Raw genomic sequence first — 14703 nt, 5'->3', positions numbered from 1 at the left:
ACTGTTGCCTCCTGAGAAGCCACAGTGAAAGTATGATCTTCTTTTCTTAAGCCCACAGTTGGCTTTTCTGCCATTATTTTAAATTCTTCTGGTATCAGTGTAGAAGGCCATTAATAAGGCACTAACATAGCTGTTTACATGGTTCTGAACCCCAGAAAACCCGATTGAGAATGTTATCAGTTTTTCATGATCTTGCTAAAATACAAGTTTCCCTGTTTGTGTTCTCTTTGATCTAACAGAGAAAAAATGGAGATTGCTTTTTTTGGGCCACAGAGGCAGCCCAGGGTACTGGGAGCGGGGACAGTTTTTGACTGGACCCCAGGGAAGAAAGGCCACCGTGGCTTCTTAGCTTTTAGACCTATGTCTTGGGAATCTGCTCTGGAAAGCAGTGTGCAGCCTGCTGAAGGAGATTTTGAGGTTCCCACACCCCTTATTGGCAGGCAACACTGACTCCTAGGACCTACCTTGGGTCACCTAGCACACAACACAGGGCCCCTACTTCCCTAGCCCTCAAGGCAACAAAAGTAAGTGTGGAAAATTATAAAAGGAGGTTAGTGGGAAAAGAAGAAGAAAAGAAAAGAAAAGAAAAGAAAAGAAAAGAAAAGAAAAAAGAAAAGAAAAGAAAAGAAAAGAAAAGAAAAGAAAAGAAAAGAAAAGAAAAGAAAAGAAGGAAGAAAAAAGAGGCGTTAAAAAGAGAAGCTTCTGGGAAAGGCAGGAAAGCAGAAGATGGAAGGGAGGAAGGGATGAAGCAGAGGAGGGGCCAGGAGTGTGGCATTTTCCAACTGTCCACCAGAAGACATTTCAGGCTTTAATGACTGATTAAGGGAGGAGAAGCAGAGGGGAAGGTCTTCATCTCTGAAACCCACTCACAGGAGCCAGCTGGGACTCCTCCTCTCTCCCCAGACATCTAATTCTTGGGTTTTAGGTTCAAAAGTCTCATCCAGGTGTGAAACAAACAAGATGGGGGCAGGAGGCAGGGGACTCATCCCCTTCCCCCTTCCCCTCATACAGAATTTGAGAAGATCCCTCAGTGGGAGGTGGGCAGATGGCCACAGAAAAGAGAACAGTTGTGGGGTATGAGGCTAGCATGTCCCTAAGGTTCACAAATGCAAAGAAACAGGTAGAAAGGACCCCATCTGGAACCCTGGGGGACAAGGGGCTCATAGAAATGCCTGAGTCACAACAAGATGGGGTGGGGGAGATAGGGCAGAGAGAGACTACTACAGATGGGTCCAGTGTATCCCTTGCATTTGGTCCTTATCTACTCCCAGTACAAAGGTGCAGATCCCCCAGCCTGCTGCCCCAGACCTCCTGCATTCCTCGCCTTGTCAGCAGACACTATTCTGTACACGAGGCATGAAGCATTGGGGGGGGGGGGGGGGGGGGGAGGGGTGGAAAGGTGCTGCAGACACTGGAAATTTCATGAGAAGAAAGTTCCGGAAGAGCTGCACCACCTGCTTGTGCCCAAGGTAAGGACACAGCAATTGGCCGAGAAAAGTGGTAGATACCCAACAGGTGGGGTCATAGGCACATCCCTGGACCAGCATTAGGCAGACACCAAATGGGAGACAGAACCTGCTGCTCCACTGAATATCCTGTGGCACTCAGAATCAGTCCCAGACTGGATGGGGATGGTGGGGAAGGGAGGGAAGGCCGGTCAAAATCCTGACTGTGACTGAGCTATAAACCCAAAGCCACTCACAAATCACCAAATTGGGCTGTGGTTACTTTACAATGTCATAGGCTTGTGTCAGAAATTAAGTTTAGTTATAGGAAAGTAAAGTGATATTTTTGCACATCTGAATTGTTGGCTTGTGAAGTTCATGCCTGCTACTCAAGTACTGACTTCTCAAATTCTCCTATAAAAATGGACATCAGCCTTTCTGGCTGGCAAATGCTACGTTCAAGGCACCTTGGCTGCTCACTCATTGCCTGGCCTTCCCAGATCTCACCAGGTTCTCAGAGACCTCCCCTAATAGCCAGATGAGTCAAAGCCACATATTAGGAAATCATCTGCCATCACTGCGGTTAAGGTGCCAGCCCAGGGCCAGTCATCAGTCCCCAATTCTCAGCAACCGAATCCTGCCATTAGCACTTGGGCTAAAGGCTCCCCTGACGTGTCATAAGCTCTGTACATGGCCAAGGTGAAGGAAGAGGAGTCCTGGGTCGGGGCAGCAAAGTGACAGTAGCATGTTTCCACACCCTGCTCAGGTCCTTCAGGAAAGAGGCCTTTGAGGGAAGCTTTGTAAGCATTCCTAGGCTGTGAGCTAGCATGAGGGGCCAGAGATCCTGTACAAAAGCAGTGCAGTATTTGGTGCCTTTCTACTCCCAGGTTTGAGTGCAAGATAAAGGGCCAGCAAAGGCCTCCGGGAGCTTTTCAGAGCTGGGCAATGACCTGAAGATTGGGGCAGACCTGCTGGCCCAGCCTGGAGTCCACTCCCTAGTGCCCTGCTGAGATCGATTTACTAGAGGCCAATGTGCTGTGAACTAGGGGCAAGAGTCCTGGGTGGAGGTGTTGCTGCAGACACTTGAGATTTTATGAGGTTAATGAGAAGCACACCATCAGGAAGGCCACTCTACCTCCCCTGCCCCTATATTGAGGGAGAAACAAAATCTCAAAAGTGAGATCTTGGGGCTTCCTTGGAGGTAGAACCCAGAACCCAAGGGAAATCAAGGTAAAGGGAGAGATTCCCACCTCCTACCAAACCACTGTCCTCTAGCAATGGGAAAGTCTGATGGATCTCTGAGGAGCAGCTCGAGCAAAAGTTGTGGCAATGACCTAATTCCTAGGGAAGGCAAGATATATCCACCTTAGGGGCTCCATTGTCCCTTAAAATCATTGTGTCAGACACCTCAGTGAGAGCTTGTTACCTGAACAAAAGAAAATAAACACTTTTCCTCTGCAAAATGCTCAGACATACCACTATCCCTTCTTCTCAGGCAAGTTACACATCTGTGCCAACCAAGTTCAACAAGCCACTCAGGGATGTGTGACAATTTCTCTAACACAAAGCAAGGATGGGGAGACAGCCAAGGAAGCTCTTCTGGCTAAGTCCTAATACATTCTGTCTATAAGAGTTGCTCACACTACGACCCAGAGAGATTCAAGTCACAGTAACAATTAGACTTCCCTTTTGGTTTGCTCTGGAAGTTTTTCAGACGTGAGAAATTCTCTGGTTGTCACTGAATTTTTCAAGTATGGATTAGGTTCTCCTTCTTCACAGATACGGTCTGGCCCTAAATTCGGAACAGAAGAAAGAAGCTGCGCTGTGGTTTCTAAGCAGATCCCCTGTGGTATTCTAGAACACAGTTCTTGGGATTTTCTCTGTGGAATCTCAGTTGAAATGGGAGGACAGTAAGGCCGATATGGAGAAGTCACATATTCATTTTTTTCCTCTCTCAAAATGTTTTCCTGACCCTTTTCAAGTTCCTCTGTGGAAACGTCTTCCAGAAAATTCTCAAAGTTCACCACCAACTTATCAATAAGGTCTCTGGGGGAAGAATATGGTTTTAGAACTCTGTCTTCTTCCATATTCACAGGGTCATCAGATTCCTTCAAATTTATCTTATCCTGAAAAAGAGAAAAGGATACCCCCAATGATCATTTTGGAGCTACACATGAGGTAGTCAACAGGCTTGGGACAACCAATGCCTCTTGACCAGCCCCCACATTCCTTCCAGAGACCAGAAGTGATGGCCAATCACCTCCATATGCCCTTCCATAAGAGCATGGCAACACTGGCCCATTTCCTGAGAATGGCACGAGGTATTCCATTTTTTTCTTATAGAGAGCTCAAGACTATTTGCCACACAATCTTAAGTTCACAAAACTACAGTTCAGATGGGAACATCAAAATTAGAACTCTTACAGATGCAAAAAGTACAATCATGAAGACAAATGACTTGCCCAACATCATCAGAAAAATCAAAGGTGGCCTCCTAGGCAGAGGCAGTGTCTTTAACATCTTTGTATACAAAGAGTCTAGCTCAATGCCTGGCATTCAGTGAGTAATATATGCCTGCCATGGAGGCCAGCCCTATGTTACTCAAAAAGCATTTTCGAGGCACCTGGATGGCTTAGTTGATTAAGCGTCCAACTCTTGATCTCAGCTCAGGCAATGATCCCAGCATTGTGGGATCGAGCCCCTGACTGGAGCCTGCTTGGGATTCCTCCTCTCCCTCCCTCTGCCCCTTCCTCTATCTCTCTCTCTCTCAAAATAAATAACTTTTTTAAATAAATGAACACTTTAGACATCTGACAATACTGCCTATAAATCTGTTTACTCTCTTCATAACTTTTAATAAGTAACAAATAAGGTAATACACAGCTGATACAGGAGAGAAGAAAACAGAAATAACACAAATAACAAAAATTTAAATAAGTAAATAAAAATGTCCATGTTTAAAAAAGATTTCTGAGTTGAAACAAGTGCTAATACTAAAAATTCCAGCATCAAGCAATACTAGAAACAGTCTTTAATACAAATTTAAAGGTGATATTTGACAGGGCTTGTTTTTACTTAAGAAATTACACCTTAAAACTTTCAAAAGAATTTTCGATTTAAAAACTTATGAAACTTGGGGCACCTGGGTGGCTCAGTCAGTTAAGTATCCCACCTCAGCTCAGGTCATGATCTCATAGTTCATGTAAACCCTGTAAAATCTCAGCCCAGGACTCCTCCTAACCTCCATCACTCTTCGTTGTCTTTTACAACCAGCCTCCTCAATGATTGCTTAACAAAGACAGGACTGTTTACCTTGAAATCATCTCCACGCCATGTGGCTATGCTGCTTTCAGCAGGGTTGGGGACATCGGGCCAACAGAGGTGCTTCAATCTGCTAATAATATTTTAAAACAGGAAGTGAGTTAAAGAAGTATATTACTCACACTGCATGGCTATGCCAAAAGGATGGAGCTTTGCTATAGGGAGTTGTGTGTCTCCCTAATAAATAAGGTCAAGCTTCTGACCTCCTGACAGAAACTGGGAAAACAAAGTAACCTGGGGAGTGAAACTTCAAGTCATCAATGGGATGTGATGGAAAGACACCTTTCTTACCCTCCCCTGCCCCTCATCTCCACCCCGGGTCTTGATGCTGAAAATCACACCATCACAGAACCATGTCTTAGAGATATATTCTCCAGGAAAGGTAACACTCAAAGCCTTGTAAGATACCCATACTTTAGTGCAGTGATTCTCAAAGCAGGGTACCATCCAGCAGCAGCAGCAGCAGCAGCAGCAGCAGCATTACCTGGGAGCTTGTTATACATGCAACATGTACAAGAATTTGGCTGCTGACCTGGTTTCTACCTATGGTTGGAAAATGAGGTTGACATTCACTTAACCATAACTAAGCATAGCTGCTTGGCAGAGAAGGCCCCAAATTGCACAATTCTGGAGAGAGAGGTCTACGAGGGAGGGAGCTCTTGGCCAGCCTGACAGTATGAGGCTGTCTGTGGAGCAAAAGCCTATGACCCTGAGGATGAGTTTCCTTTCCCATAGTGGCCAGGACAGGTAGGACAAATGCCCCTGTAGGCAGCCCTCCAACACTGCACCATGAGCAAGGAACAAGTCTGTGCTGGGCACACTACTGGCTAGTAATCTAATTCTATGGGTACGCTCCCTGGTCTGCCTGGGAGAGAAGCTAGTGGCCTTCAGCCCTCTTGCTGCTGCCAGATGCTGAGAGAAAGGACCTTCTCCCTAATTTTAGTCTCAGATGCCAAATACAGAAGATAAAGCCTGTGGGGCAGCTGGAAATCCCTTGGCCTAAGCCTGGTGTATGGGGCTGTGGGGGTGAGAGTCCTCTTGTTTGGTCAGAATTCTGATGAGCTATAGGGTGTAACATATAATAAACTCCATAAATATATGCCAAATTAATAAATGAAATAACACCCCCTTAATAACAGAGAACCCTCTTCCACCCATGATGCCTTCCACCCCTTTCTGTTGCCTATAACGCCCATGCTGTTGCCTATAAACTCACTTGGGCTTTTTGAGACCATATGCCACTGATAAGATGATGAGAATAAGAAGGCCACCTCCAACCAGAGAAGTTATAAGGAAAATCTCAAGGATACCTTTGGGAATAGGAGAACAAATGTCAGTTAAAGTCCTCACTTTCTTAACAAATACCAAAGATTAACTTTTTATTCTAGTAGCTTAAGCAACACATTACTTATGAGTTTTCTTTCAATTCAATTGAATTTGAATTTATTCATTAAAAAAAAACCCTGGTATTTATGGCTTCTCATCCAGTTCTCTTCTGCCTGAATAATAGTGACAGATATTATGTTCACAAGGTTCAGTCTCCAACCTTTTTAATTCAGTACATATTTATGAGCACTTACCATTTGCCAAACACTGTTCTGGGTAATAAAATAAACAGCAATAAGCAAGAAATACAAGATCTCTACTCTCATGGAGCCTACGTTCTGGTAGGAGGATTCAGACAATAAAAAAAGATTATTTCAGATATAATAGGATATTAGATTGTATCCAAGGTAAGGTTGAAGAAAAGTTAGTAACTTTAGATAGGGTGGCAAAGGAAGACTTCTCTGAGAGGTGAAATTTGAGCTAATGTTAATAATGAGAAGAAACTGGCCATGCAACAATATGGAGAAAGTATTTCTGGCAAAAGGAACAGTAGATGCAAAAGCCGCAAAGCAGAAAGAAGTTAACACAGACAGAAGCAGAAAGTTGTAGGAGATGAGGTCAGTAAACAACAGATTGTGAAGGATCCTGAAAGTTATGGGTAGGAGTTTGAATTTTACTTAAAATACAACAGAAGCCACAGGTGGGTTTCAAGCAGGAGTCTAGGTTTTAAACTCTGGCTGGTGTGTGGAGAGTAGACTGTACAGGAACAGAGACAGAAGGAAGGAGATTTGTAATGTGTAGACAAGTGTAAGAAACATCGACACTCCAAGGCAGCCTCTTGCCTTAAATTTGACCCATGGAGAAAATTCTAGCAGATAATGCAATTTGTGCCCAGTGTTGTGAAAATAAAACAGGATTTTTAAAAGAATCTAAAGAACAATATCAAAAACCTCCAAAAAGGCAGTGTTAGTCCATAAAAATAGAACGTGTTGTGTGTGTAAAAAATACAATCCCATATTCGTAGTTTCCAGAGGCATAAATATATTTTTATTCTTTTAACAATGTAATGAGTAAGAGGTTTTCAAGAGTACTTAAACCAGACTATTTTTTACTTTTACTGTAAAAATTGGCAATGTCCTTTCACTTTTAATGTAAATAATTCTTACAACAATTCGAATATATCAAATCAAATCTCTTTCCCTCAAAGACTTGAGAAAATTAACATATTTCTGTTTCTCCCATTCCCCTTTCTTCTTGATCTCTCTTCTCATTTCATCTTCTTTTCCTCTTGAATATTTCCCATAACCATCATACAACACTATCTAGCATTTTATATTTTGTTATTTATTACATTTTCCTTGCTATTTTTCTAATCTAAAAACTAATAAGCAGAACATGTCATGTATGTTTTTACTCAAAAATCTTCACAAAGGATAGAGGTTAAGTTACTTCCTGTGGGCCAGTGGTGCTTGTTCAACCAAGGTTTTCCCTCTAAGGCCCCATTGTGCAGTAACCTGTGACACAGAGAAACCGGTGACTATGAACTTGGGGACACCCTTGAAGCAGGAGCTTGTTTGGACTGAGAGTAAAGTTGGCATTAACTTGATCTCTTCACCTCAAGATAATAGGGGGCTATCCATTAGGAAGGAGCAAAATGACCACTCTTTTTCAATTCAGCTCTCAATGTGCCTGCTCTCCCTATTCTCTCCTCACACATACACCTTCCAGGAAGGCCAGTGAGCCACAGGGTAGATGGTTCTTCTATGTACCACCCTTTCATTTGGCTTCCCCCTGCCTTTGGAAAACATCATCACTAACTGGCCTAAGGGAAATGCCAAGGGGACTTATCCAAGGCTTGAAGGAAATACTCACTAATTGACAATGTCTTGAAGTTTATCGTGGTGCCGTTTATCCCCCCAGCACTGGTGCTGGCCATGACTTGAAGACTATAAGAGGTCTTTCGTGTTAGGGACTCCAGATCGTACTGCAGGATGTTGGAGTTAACTGTCTTGGCTAAAGGAAAAAGATGGAAGTCAAATGCCAGAGCCAAGGCCAAGTAAAAAAAAAATGCCAGATTCAAGGCCAAGCAGTGAAATAAGAGCACTGGAACCTGTACCTCTAAGCCAGCCCATCTCATACCCCAATCCCTCTATCCATGTTGTGCTTAAAATTAGCCTATAAAGATAGATCAAGGACCTAAACATAAGAGCTAATATTATAAAACTCTTAGAAGACAAACACAGGGTAAATGGTGGCCTTGAATTTGCCCTTGGTTTCTTAGATATGATACCAAACACATAAACAACAAAAGAAAATAGATTAATCTGGACTTCACCAAAATAAAAGCTTTTGTGCATCAAAAGACATTATCAAGAGAGTGAAAAGACAACCCACAGAATGGGAATATATGCAAATCACAGATTTTATAAGGAACTTCTATTGAGAATATATATTTAAAAACTCTTAGGACTCACCAACTGAAAGGCAAACAACCCAATTTAAAAATGGTCTGGGGCGCCTGGGTGGCTCAGTCGGTTAAGCGTCCGACTTCAGCTCAGGTTGTGATCTCGCGGTCTGTGGGTTCGAGTCTCAGGTCGGGCTCTGTGCTGACAGCTCAGAGCCTGAAGCCTGTTTCAGATTCTGTGTCTCCCTCTCTCTGACCCTCCCCTGTTCATGCTCTGTCTCTCCCTGTCTCAAAAATAAATAAAGGTTAAAAAATAAATAAATAAATAAATAAATAAATAAATAAATAAATAATAAAAATGGTCAAAAAAATTTGAAAACTTTCTCAAAGAAGATCCTCAAATGACCAATTAGCACATGCAAAGATGCTCAGCATCATTAGGTATTAGGGAAATGCAAATCAAAATCACACTGAGAAACCATTTCATGCCCACAAGGATAGCCATAATAATCTTTGTTAACATAAAATAAGTGTTGGTAAGAATGTGGAAAAATTGGAATTATCAGACTTTGCTGGTGGGCACGTAAAATGGGGCAGTCTCTATGGAAAACAGTTCAGTGGTTTCTCAAAATGTTAAGCCCAAATTACCATATGACCCAGAAATTCCACTCCTAGGTATATGCCCCAAAGAATTAAAAGCAGAGAACTCAAACAGGTATTTGCACACAGATATTCATGGTAGCATTAATTACAGTGGCCAAAAGGTGGAAACAACCCAAATGCCCATCAAATGATGAATGGATAAATAAAATGTGGGATATCCACATAATAGAATATTCTTTAGCTATAAAAAGGAATAAGATACTAATACAAGCTACAGGATGGATAAACTTTGAAAACATTATGCTAAGTAAAAGAAGCCAGGTAAAAGAAGCCTCATACTCTATGATCCCATTTGTATGAAATAGCCAGCATAGGTAAATCAAAAAGACAGAAAACAATTTTGTGGTTTCCAGAGACTGTGGAAAGAAGACAATGCCAAGGCACTGATTAATGGCTACCAGGTTTCTTTTTGGCATGGAAACAGGTAGAGATGATGGTCACACATCATTATCAGCATACTCAATGCCACTAAACTGTGCATTTTCAAATGTTTTAAGTGGTGAGTTTTATGTTATATGTATTTTGCCATAATAAAAAAATTTGCCTAATTTTAGGAATCCATGCCTATCCCTAGGATATCAGGAGATAGTCTGGATTCAAGGAAAAAAGTATGACTTGGCAGTGGGCAGTAGGAGTCAGGATAAAGGGTCAGGCACCGAGCTAAGTGTCACTACTCTACTCTTTGATCCAAGCACACAAGTCCATTCCCGACTAATGATGGTGAAGCTCCCAGGAGGCCCACTTGTTCACAGCCTAACGAGGACATATTATATCAACTCCTGTGGTTCCTACAAGACTGTCACTTCACTCTCATTTGACTCCAAAAAACTCAAGAGATTGGTACTCTTGGCCTCATTATCAGAGATTCTCAAAGAAGCTAAGTGACTCATGCAAGATTATAGGGCACCAACCCCTAAGGCAGGTCTATCCATAGCATGTTTGGGTTTTAGGGAGTTTCCAACTTGGCTATAAGCACACTTACAGAATTCTTTTCCATCTTCAGCTTGGTAAAATATGGTGTAGTTGGTGATGAAACCATTTCTTTGACTCTTGGGAATCTCTTTCCATGTGATTGTGACTGTCTTCACACCAATGTTGTCCGCCTGGGTCACAGGACCTGCTGACGGAACTTTACAGGACAAGGATAAAAACAATAAACACTGAATCACAGTGGAGTAGATCCTTTCCCCACAAAGGCTCTGGCTAGTACTGAAAGCGAAATCAGTGCTGGAGGTGGGAGGTAGGAGCAAAGTAGGTAAATGATGAATCATCTTGTTTGGGAACACTGTTTTCTGGAATTATCCATGTCAAACAGAAGAAAAGCAGGGTCAGAGGCCTGCAAAAAAAAGTACTTTCTTATGACTCTCACTCTCATTTTGCATTCAGTTTCTACTCATATCTGTAATAGCTATCATCAAATATAGGTGAAGGATATGCCCCCATGGGCTACCTTTGAGTGACAGGATGTGTTTTCTAACGTGGAGGAGGTTAACTTCCAAAAGATAAAGTCTGAGAAGTTCACCAGTAAAACCCTTGATTACAATTACACAATTAAAAGTAATTTTTTAGCATCTCCAATTTATGATTAACTCTGCAAAGTCCCTAACCTGGTCTTAGCTAAATGTTATTCTGCCTACAGGGCTATTTGCACAAAGTTTCTTTGTGAATTTGCACAAACTACTTCAACTCTCTGGGCCTTGATTTTCCATTTATTAAATGAGGGGCCTGGACTTGATGATCTCTAACTTCTAGTCCAGCTTTGAAATTCAGTGGATCTACAACTTGACCGCATTGTGTCAAGCATATATAGCTTACCAGAAGCTGAATGAAGGTGCAGCACAGCTAAACACTAAGGCAACTGTGAATGAGCTACAGACATCCACAGCCTTGTCTGGATGTTGGATAGCACCCCCCACTCAGTGTTTCCTTGCCCCCACAGGGCCTTTTCATACATACTGCCTTCTCTGACATAAGCCTGGATGGAAAATGGCTTGCCCACTCGATCTCGCAACACTGGGTACACAGAGATGTTATAGCACCAGAAAGGTTTTAATTCATCTGTAAATAAGAAAGAGAGACAGAAAACAAGCCTTACTTCAGGGCATGGCAAAGGAGAAGAACCACTAAACCAACTTACCATTACAACTTACTAAAAATGCTCTATTTCTCTACAGTTTCCACATCTGGAAAATAAGGAGGTTAGGTTGGATGGTCTCTAATGTCTATGCTAGTTCTAAAATAGAACTTTTAAAATTAATTCTAAGAACCAAGTCTGCACCAGTGTGATAAAATAACAGAGACATCCAGGAAGGGAAAAGAAATCCGTCCCTCCTCCATCATGGATTTTGATACCTGATTTGGTAGCAATGCAGAAAAAAACTGAATCCTTCTGTCAACAGCACATCACCTGGTGAACTCAGATACCATGAATTCTAGCTCCTCTGTCTTCCTGCATCCCTGCATGAGCATAAATCCTTATATGAGTGCTATTAAGTATTAATAAATGGCTGGACTGACAGGATTAGGAGGGTAAAGCCTCACTTATCTGTGATCAGTGTTTGTTGGGATGGGATATAAACTCTAATGTTATCCCCATGATCGAGACATCAGGAAGGGCTCTCTGATGGTGGTGTTAACATGGTGTTTTCCACCTGGAAACAGGCTAGATACCTGGTGTGATACCCATGACTTCCCAACACAGCCTCACTGGGAAATGGCAAGAATGTCACTTCACTAAGCTTGCACTAGCTTTGTCAAATGCTATTAATCACACCTACAGCTTTGACGCCAAAGTTAAAGATTTTAAAACTGATGGAAATGAAACTGAATCCCACAAAGAGGGAACTTATACGGTTCATAATTGCTACCTTGCTTAATTGTCCAGTTCGTGGTCTGAGACACAGACTCCCAGGAAAAAGTGGAGGGCTCTGAGTCCAAATCTGGAAACCACTCAACCATCCATGTGTCTACCGCTGGAGCAGAGCTTCGCCACTCCACCACCAGCTGGTCCTGAGTGAGGCAGGCCTGCATGGCCTCAATGCACTGAAATGCTAAGAGAGGAGAAAAAGAAGAAAGAAAGCTGCCCAACTCATTCTCCAAATGCACCAACCACACTGGCATCCACTCACTGCCCAAATTGTAAAGAAGATCAAAGTCCAGGATCTCCACTGCAGCCTCCCTTTATGGTGCTGTTTCCACCCTTTTTATTGTATCTCTTTTCTTTACCCCCAACTTTGATGTAAGTACCTTCTTAATTTTTCCTTATCTCTGCCAAAATTTACCTGTTTCCAAGAAAGGATCTCACTAGAGAGTTGCTGACTCAAAAGACTCACCTTCCACAGGTGCCTCTGCAAATAAAAGGAAAGCAAGCCTGAGACAAAGAATGAATCTCTAAAGACAGAATTTCAGGCACCAGAAATTCTATGGCTGGGAGCTGGGGACCCTAATATCATACCAGGGAGGTGGCTTCAAATTTCAACTGTCTAGGCTAGCCCCACACAACCTGCCTATGGATTCGTCTCCATAGGGCAGTAAGAATTGTATCTGTACCAGAAAGATGCAGACACACTCATTCAAAGCACCTAGGTACGGACCGATATGCCAATGACAACATTTTCTGCAAGCCCAACAAAAAACTCATGTCTGGATAAGGGCAACGAGGATTCATTTAATAGAAAAGTTGAACACGTGACTTCAAATACAATAGCTAGGATTTCATTAGAATTAGAGAGCTATCTTATTGAAAATGTTCTAAATAAGCAAAGAGAGGAGAACTACTAGAGGTGCAGTATGGCAGAGAAGGGGTGGGGATCAGAAGATCACAGGATGTGGCTCTCCCCTCTCCTCCACTTCTTATCACCCACAACACACCTGAAGCTTCAAAACTGGAACAGAAAATATGCTTAAATGAACACCAAAGACAATCTTGGATAAAGGCAGAAAAGGAGGCAGTGTCCCTCAAAAAAATAAATAAATAAAAGAGCCTTCTGAAGCTAGAAGCCTAGGCCAAATGTAGGAATTTGATGTGGCATCTGGGGTATTGAATCCTGCTATTTCTAGGCAACAAGCCCCATGAGGCTGTGTTCATATTTAGGAACGTCTATTCTTGAAGGCCAAAGTTCATGAATCCTTTTCCCAAACTGGGCCTTTATGAGACACTCCAGCTGCTAGTCCCATAAGCAAGGCCAGGTAATTTGTCACCCTGAAAGGGTCAGGAAGGGCAGATGAGGCATGAAGAAAATGTGAAGCTGGAGTGAGGACAGGGGCCTGAGCATTAAGCCCTCATGATCCCTAGAGCTCCTGTCACTCCCACCTCCTACCCCTTCACCCCCGCTCATAGCCTGTACGCATCCTCAGTTACCATTGAAGTCAGGCCAAAAGGCATTCCTAGAGCATCTGGAACCCTCCCCAGCCTCTTATAGCAGATAATGTTCATGCTCTCTGATCTTCTCAATTCCTTCTTACTGTTTTTGTGTATTTTTCTTGGTTGGAAGAACTTTGTAATATAACTCATACTCCAGAGTCCCCTTGCAAAGTCATGCTGGAACTGCCCTCCCCAAGATGTTTATTACAGATTTTACCTGTTATGGCTTGAACTGTGTCCCCCAAAAGATATCCTCAGAATGCAACTGCAGAATGCAAGTACTGCAGAATGCAACCTTATCAAGAAATCAGGTTGTTGCAGATGTTAATAGTTAAATGGTAGGTCCTTAACCCAGTATAACTGGTGTCCTCATAAGAAAAGTGGAATCTGGACACACAGACAAAGAGACAGAGGAAGCTGGCCCTGTGAAGACCAGGCAAAGAGTGAAGTTATGCTGTCACAAGCCAAGGAATGCCTAGAGCTTAACAAAAGCAGGAAGAAGGAAGGAAGGAACTCCCCTAGATGGTTTTGAAAAAACATGGCCCCATCAACACCTTGGTTTCAGATTTCTAGCCCCCAGAACAATGGGATAATAAATTTCTGTTGTTTGAAGCCATTCAGTCTGGTACATTGTTATAGCAGCCCTGGGAAGAACACACTGCACCTTTGGCCTGGCCTTCCCTTCCCTGACATTGTTTCCTTCACTGCCTTTTCTGGTCTTCCTGGAGGCAGTTTCTCAGTAATTACTTGCACACAAATCTTAACCTGAAGACAGGAGTGAGTGTTGATTCCTAAGCCCACACCTTTCTTTACCAACACTGGCTATCAGAGGAACAGGAGTCAGGTCGAAAGAGCCAAATATGCTGCAGGGAAGAAGAGAACAGCTCAGGCTCTGGGCCACAAGAGTGTGGAAAAGGTTCAATTAAGCCATAAGTCAACCTTCAAAGGGCCTGGGTAGTGTCAAAGGGTGCTGAAAGAGAAGTTTCATAATCATCACTCTGCTGTATGTATACTAATTGCTGAATCCTTCCATTATTCACCAAGAACTTTTGAGCACTTTCTCCAAATACACCATACCCCCAGGAGCAGGAGAAAATCCATATTCTTCTGGGGAGAGGGGGAAGGGGCTTTGACCACTAATACTTTTAAGTTCTTGTCGTGTGTATGAAAGCAGTCACTGT

General features: G+C 42.7%; 1 protein-coding gene across 1 annotated transcript in view; it reads right to left on the bottom strand.

Annotated features, from left to right (window-relative positions):
- Nucleotides 1–1800: 1800 nt before the first annotated feature.
- Nucleotides 1801–14703, bottom strand: part of IL31RA (interleukin 31 receptor A) — a 99063-nt gene continuing 86160 nt past the window's right edge. The window contains exons 10-16 of the mRNA XM_045443819.1: nt 12027–12209; nt 11116–11217; nt 10142–10288; nt 7965–8105; nt 5983–6076; nt 4758–4839; nt 1801–3571 (exon numbers count right to left, since the gene is read on the bottom strand). Coding sequence (XP_045299775.1) covers nt 3122–3571; nt 4758–4839; nt 5983–6076; nt 7965–8105; nt 10142–10288; nt 11116–11217; nt 12027–12209 — 1199 coding nt within the window. The 3' untranslated portion in view covers nt 1801–3121. The remainder of the gene's footprint in view (nt 3572–4757; nt 4840–5982; nt 6077–7964; nt 8106–10141; nt 10289–11115; nt 11218–12026; nt 12210–14703) is intronic.

This window comes from Leopardus geoffroyi, chromosome A1 (genome assembly GCF_018350155.1).
Source record: "Leopardus geoffroyi isolate Oge1 chromosome A1, O.geoffroyi_Oge1_pat1.0, whole genome shotgun sequence".
Classification (NCBI taxonomy): domain Eukaryota; kingdom Metazoa; phylum Chordata; class Mammalia; order Carnivora; family Felidae; genus Leopardus; species Leopardus geoffroyi.
The sequence above is the reverse complement of the archived record's forward strand: the minus strand, read 5'-3'. Positions and strand labels throughout refer to the sequence as shown.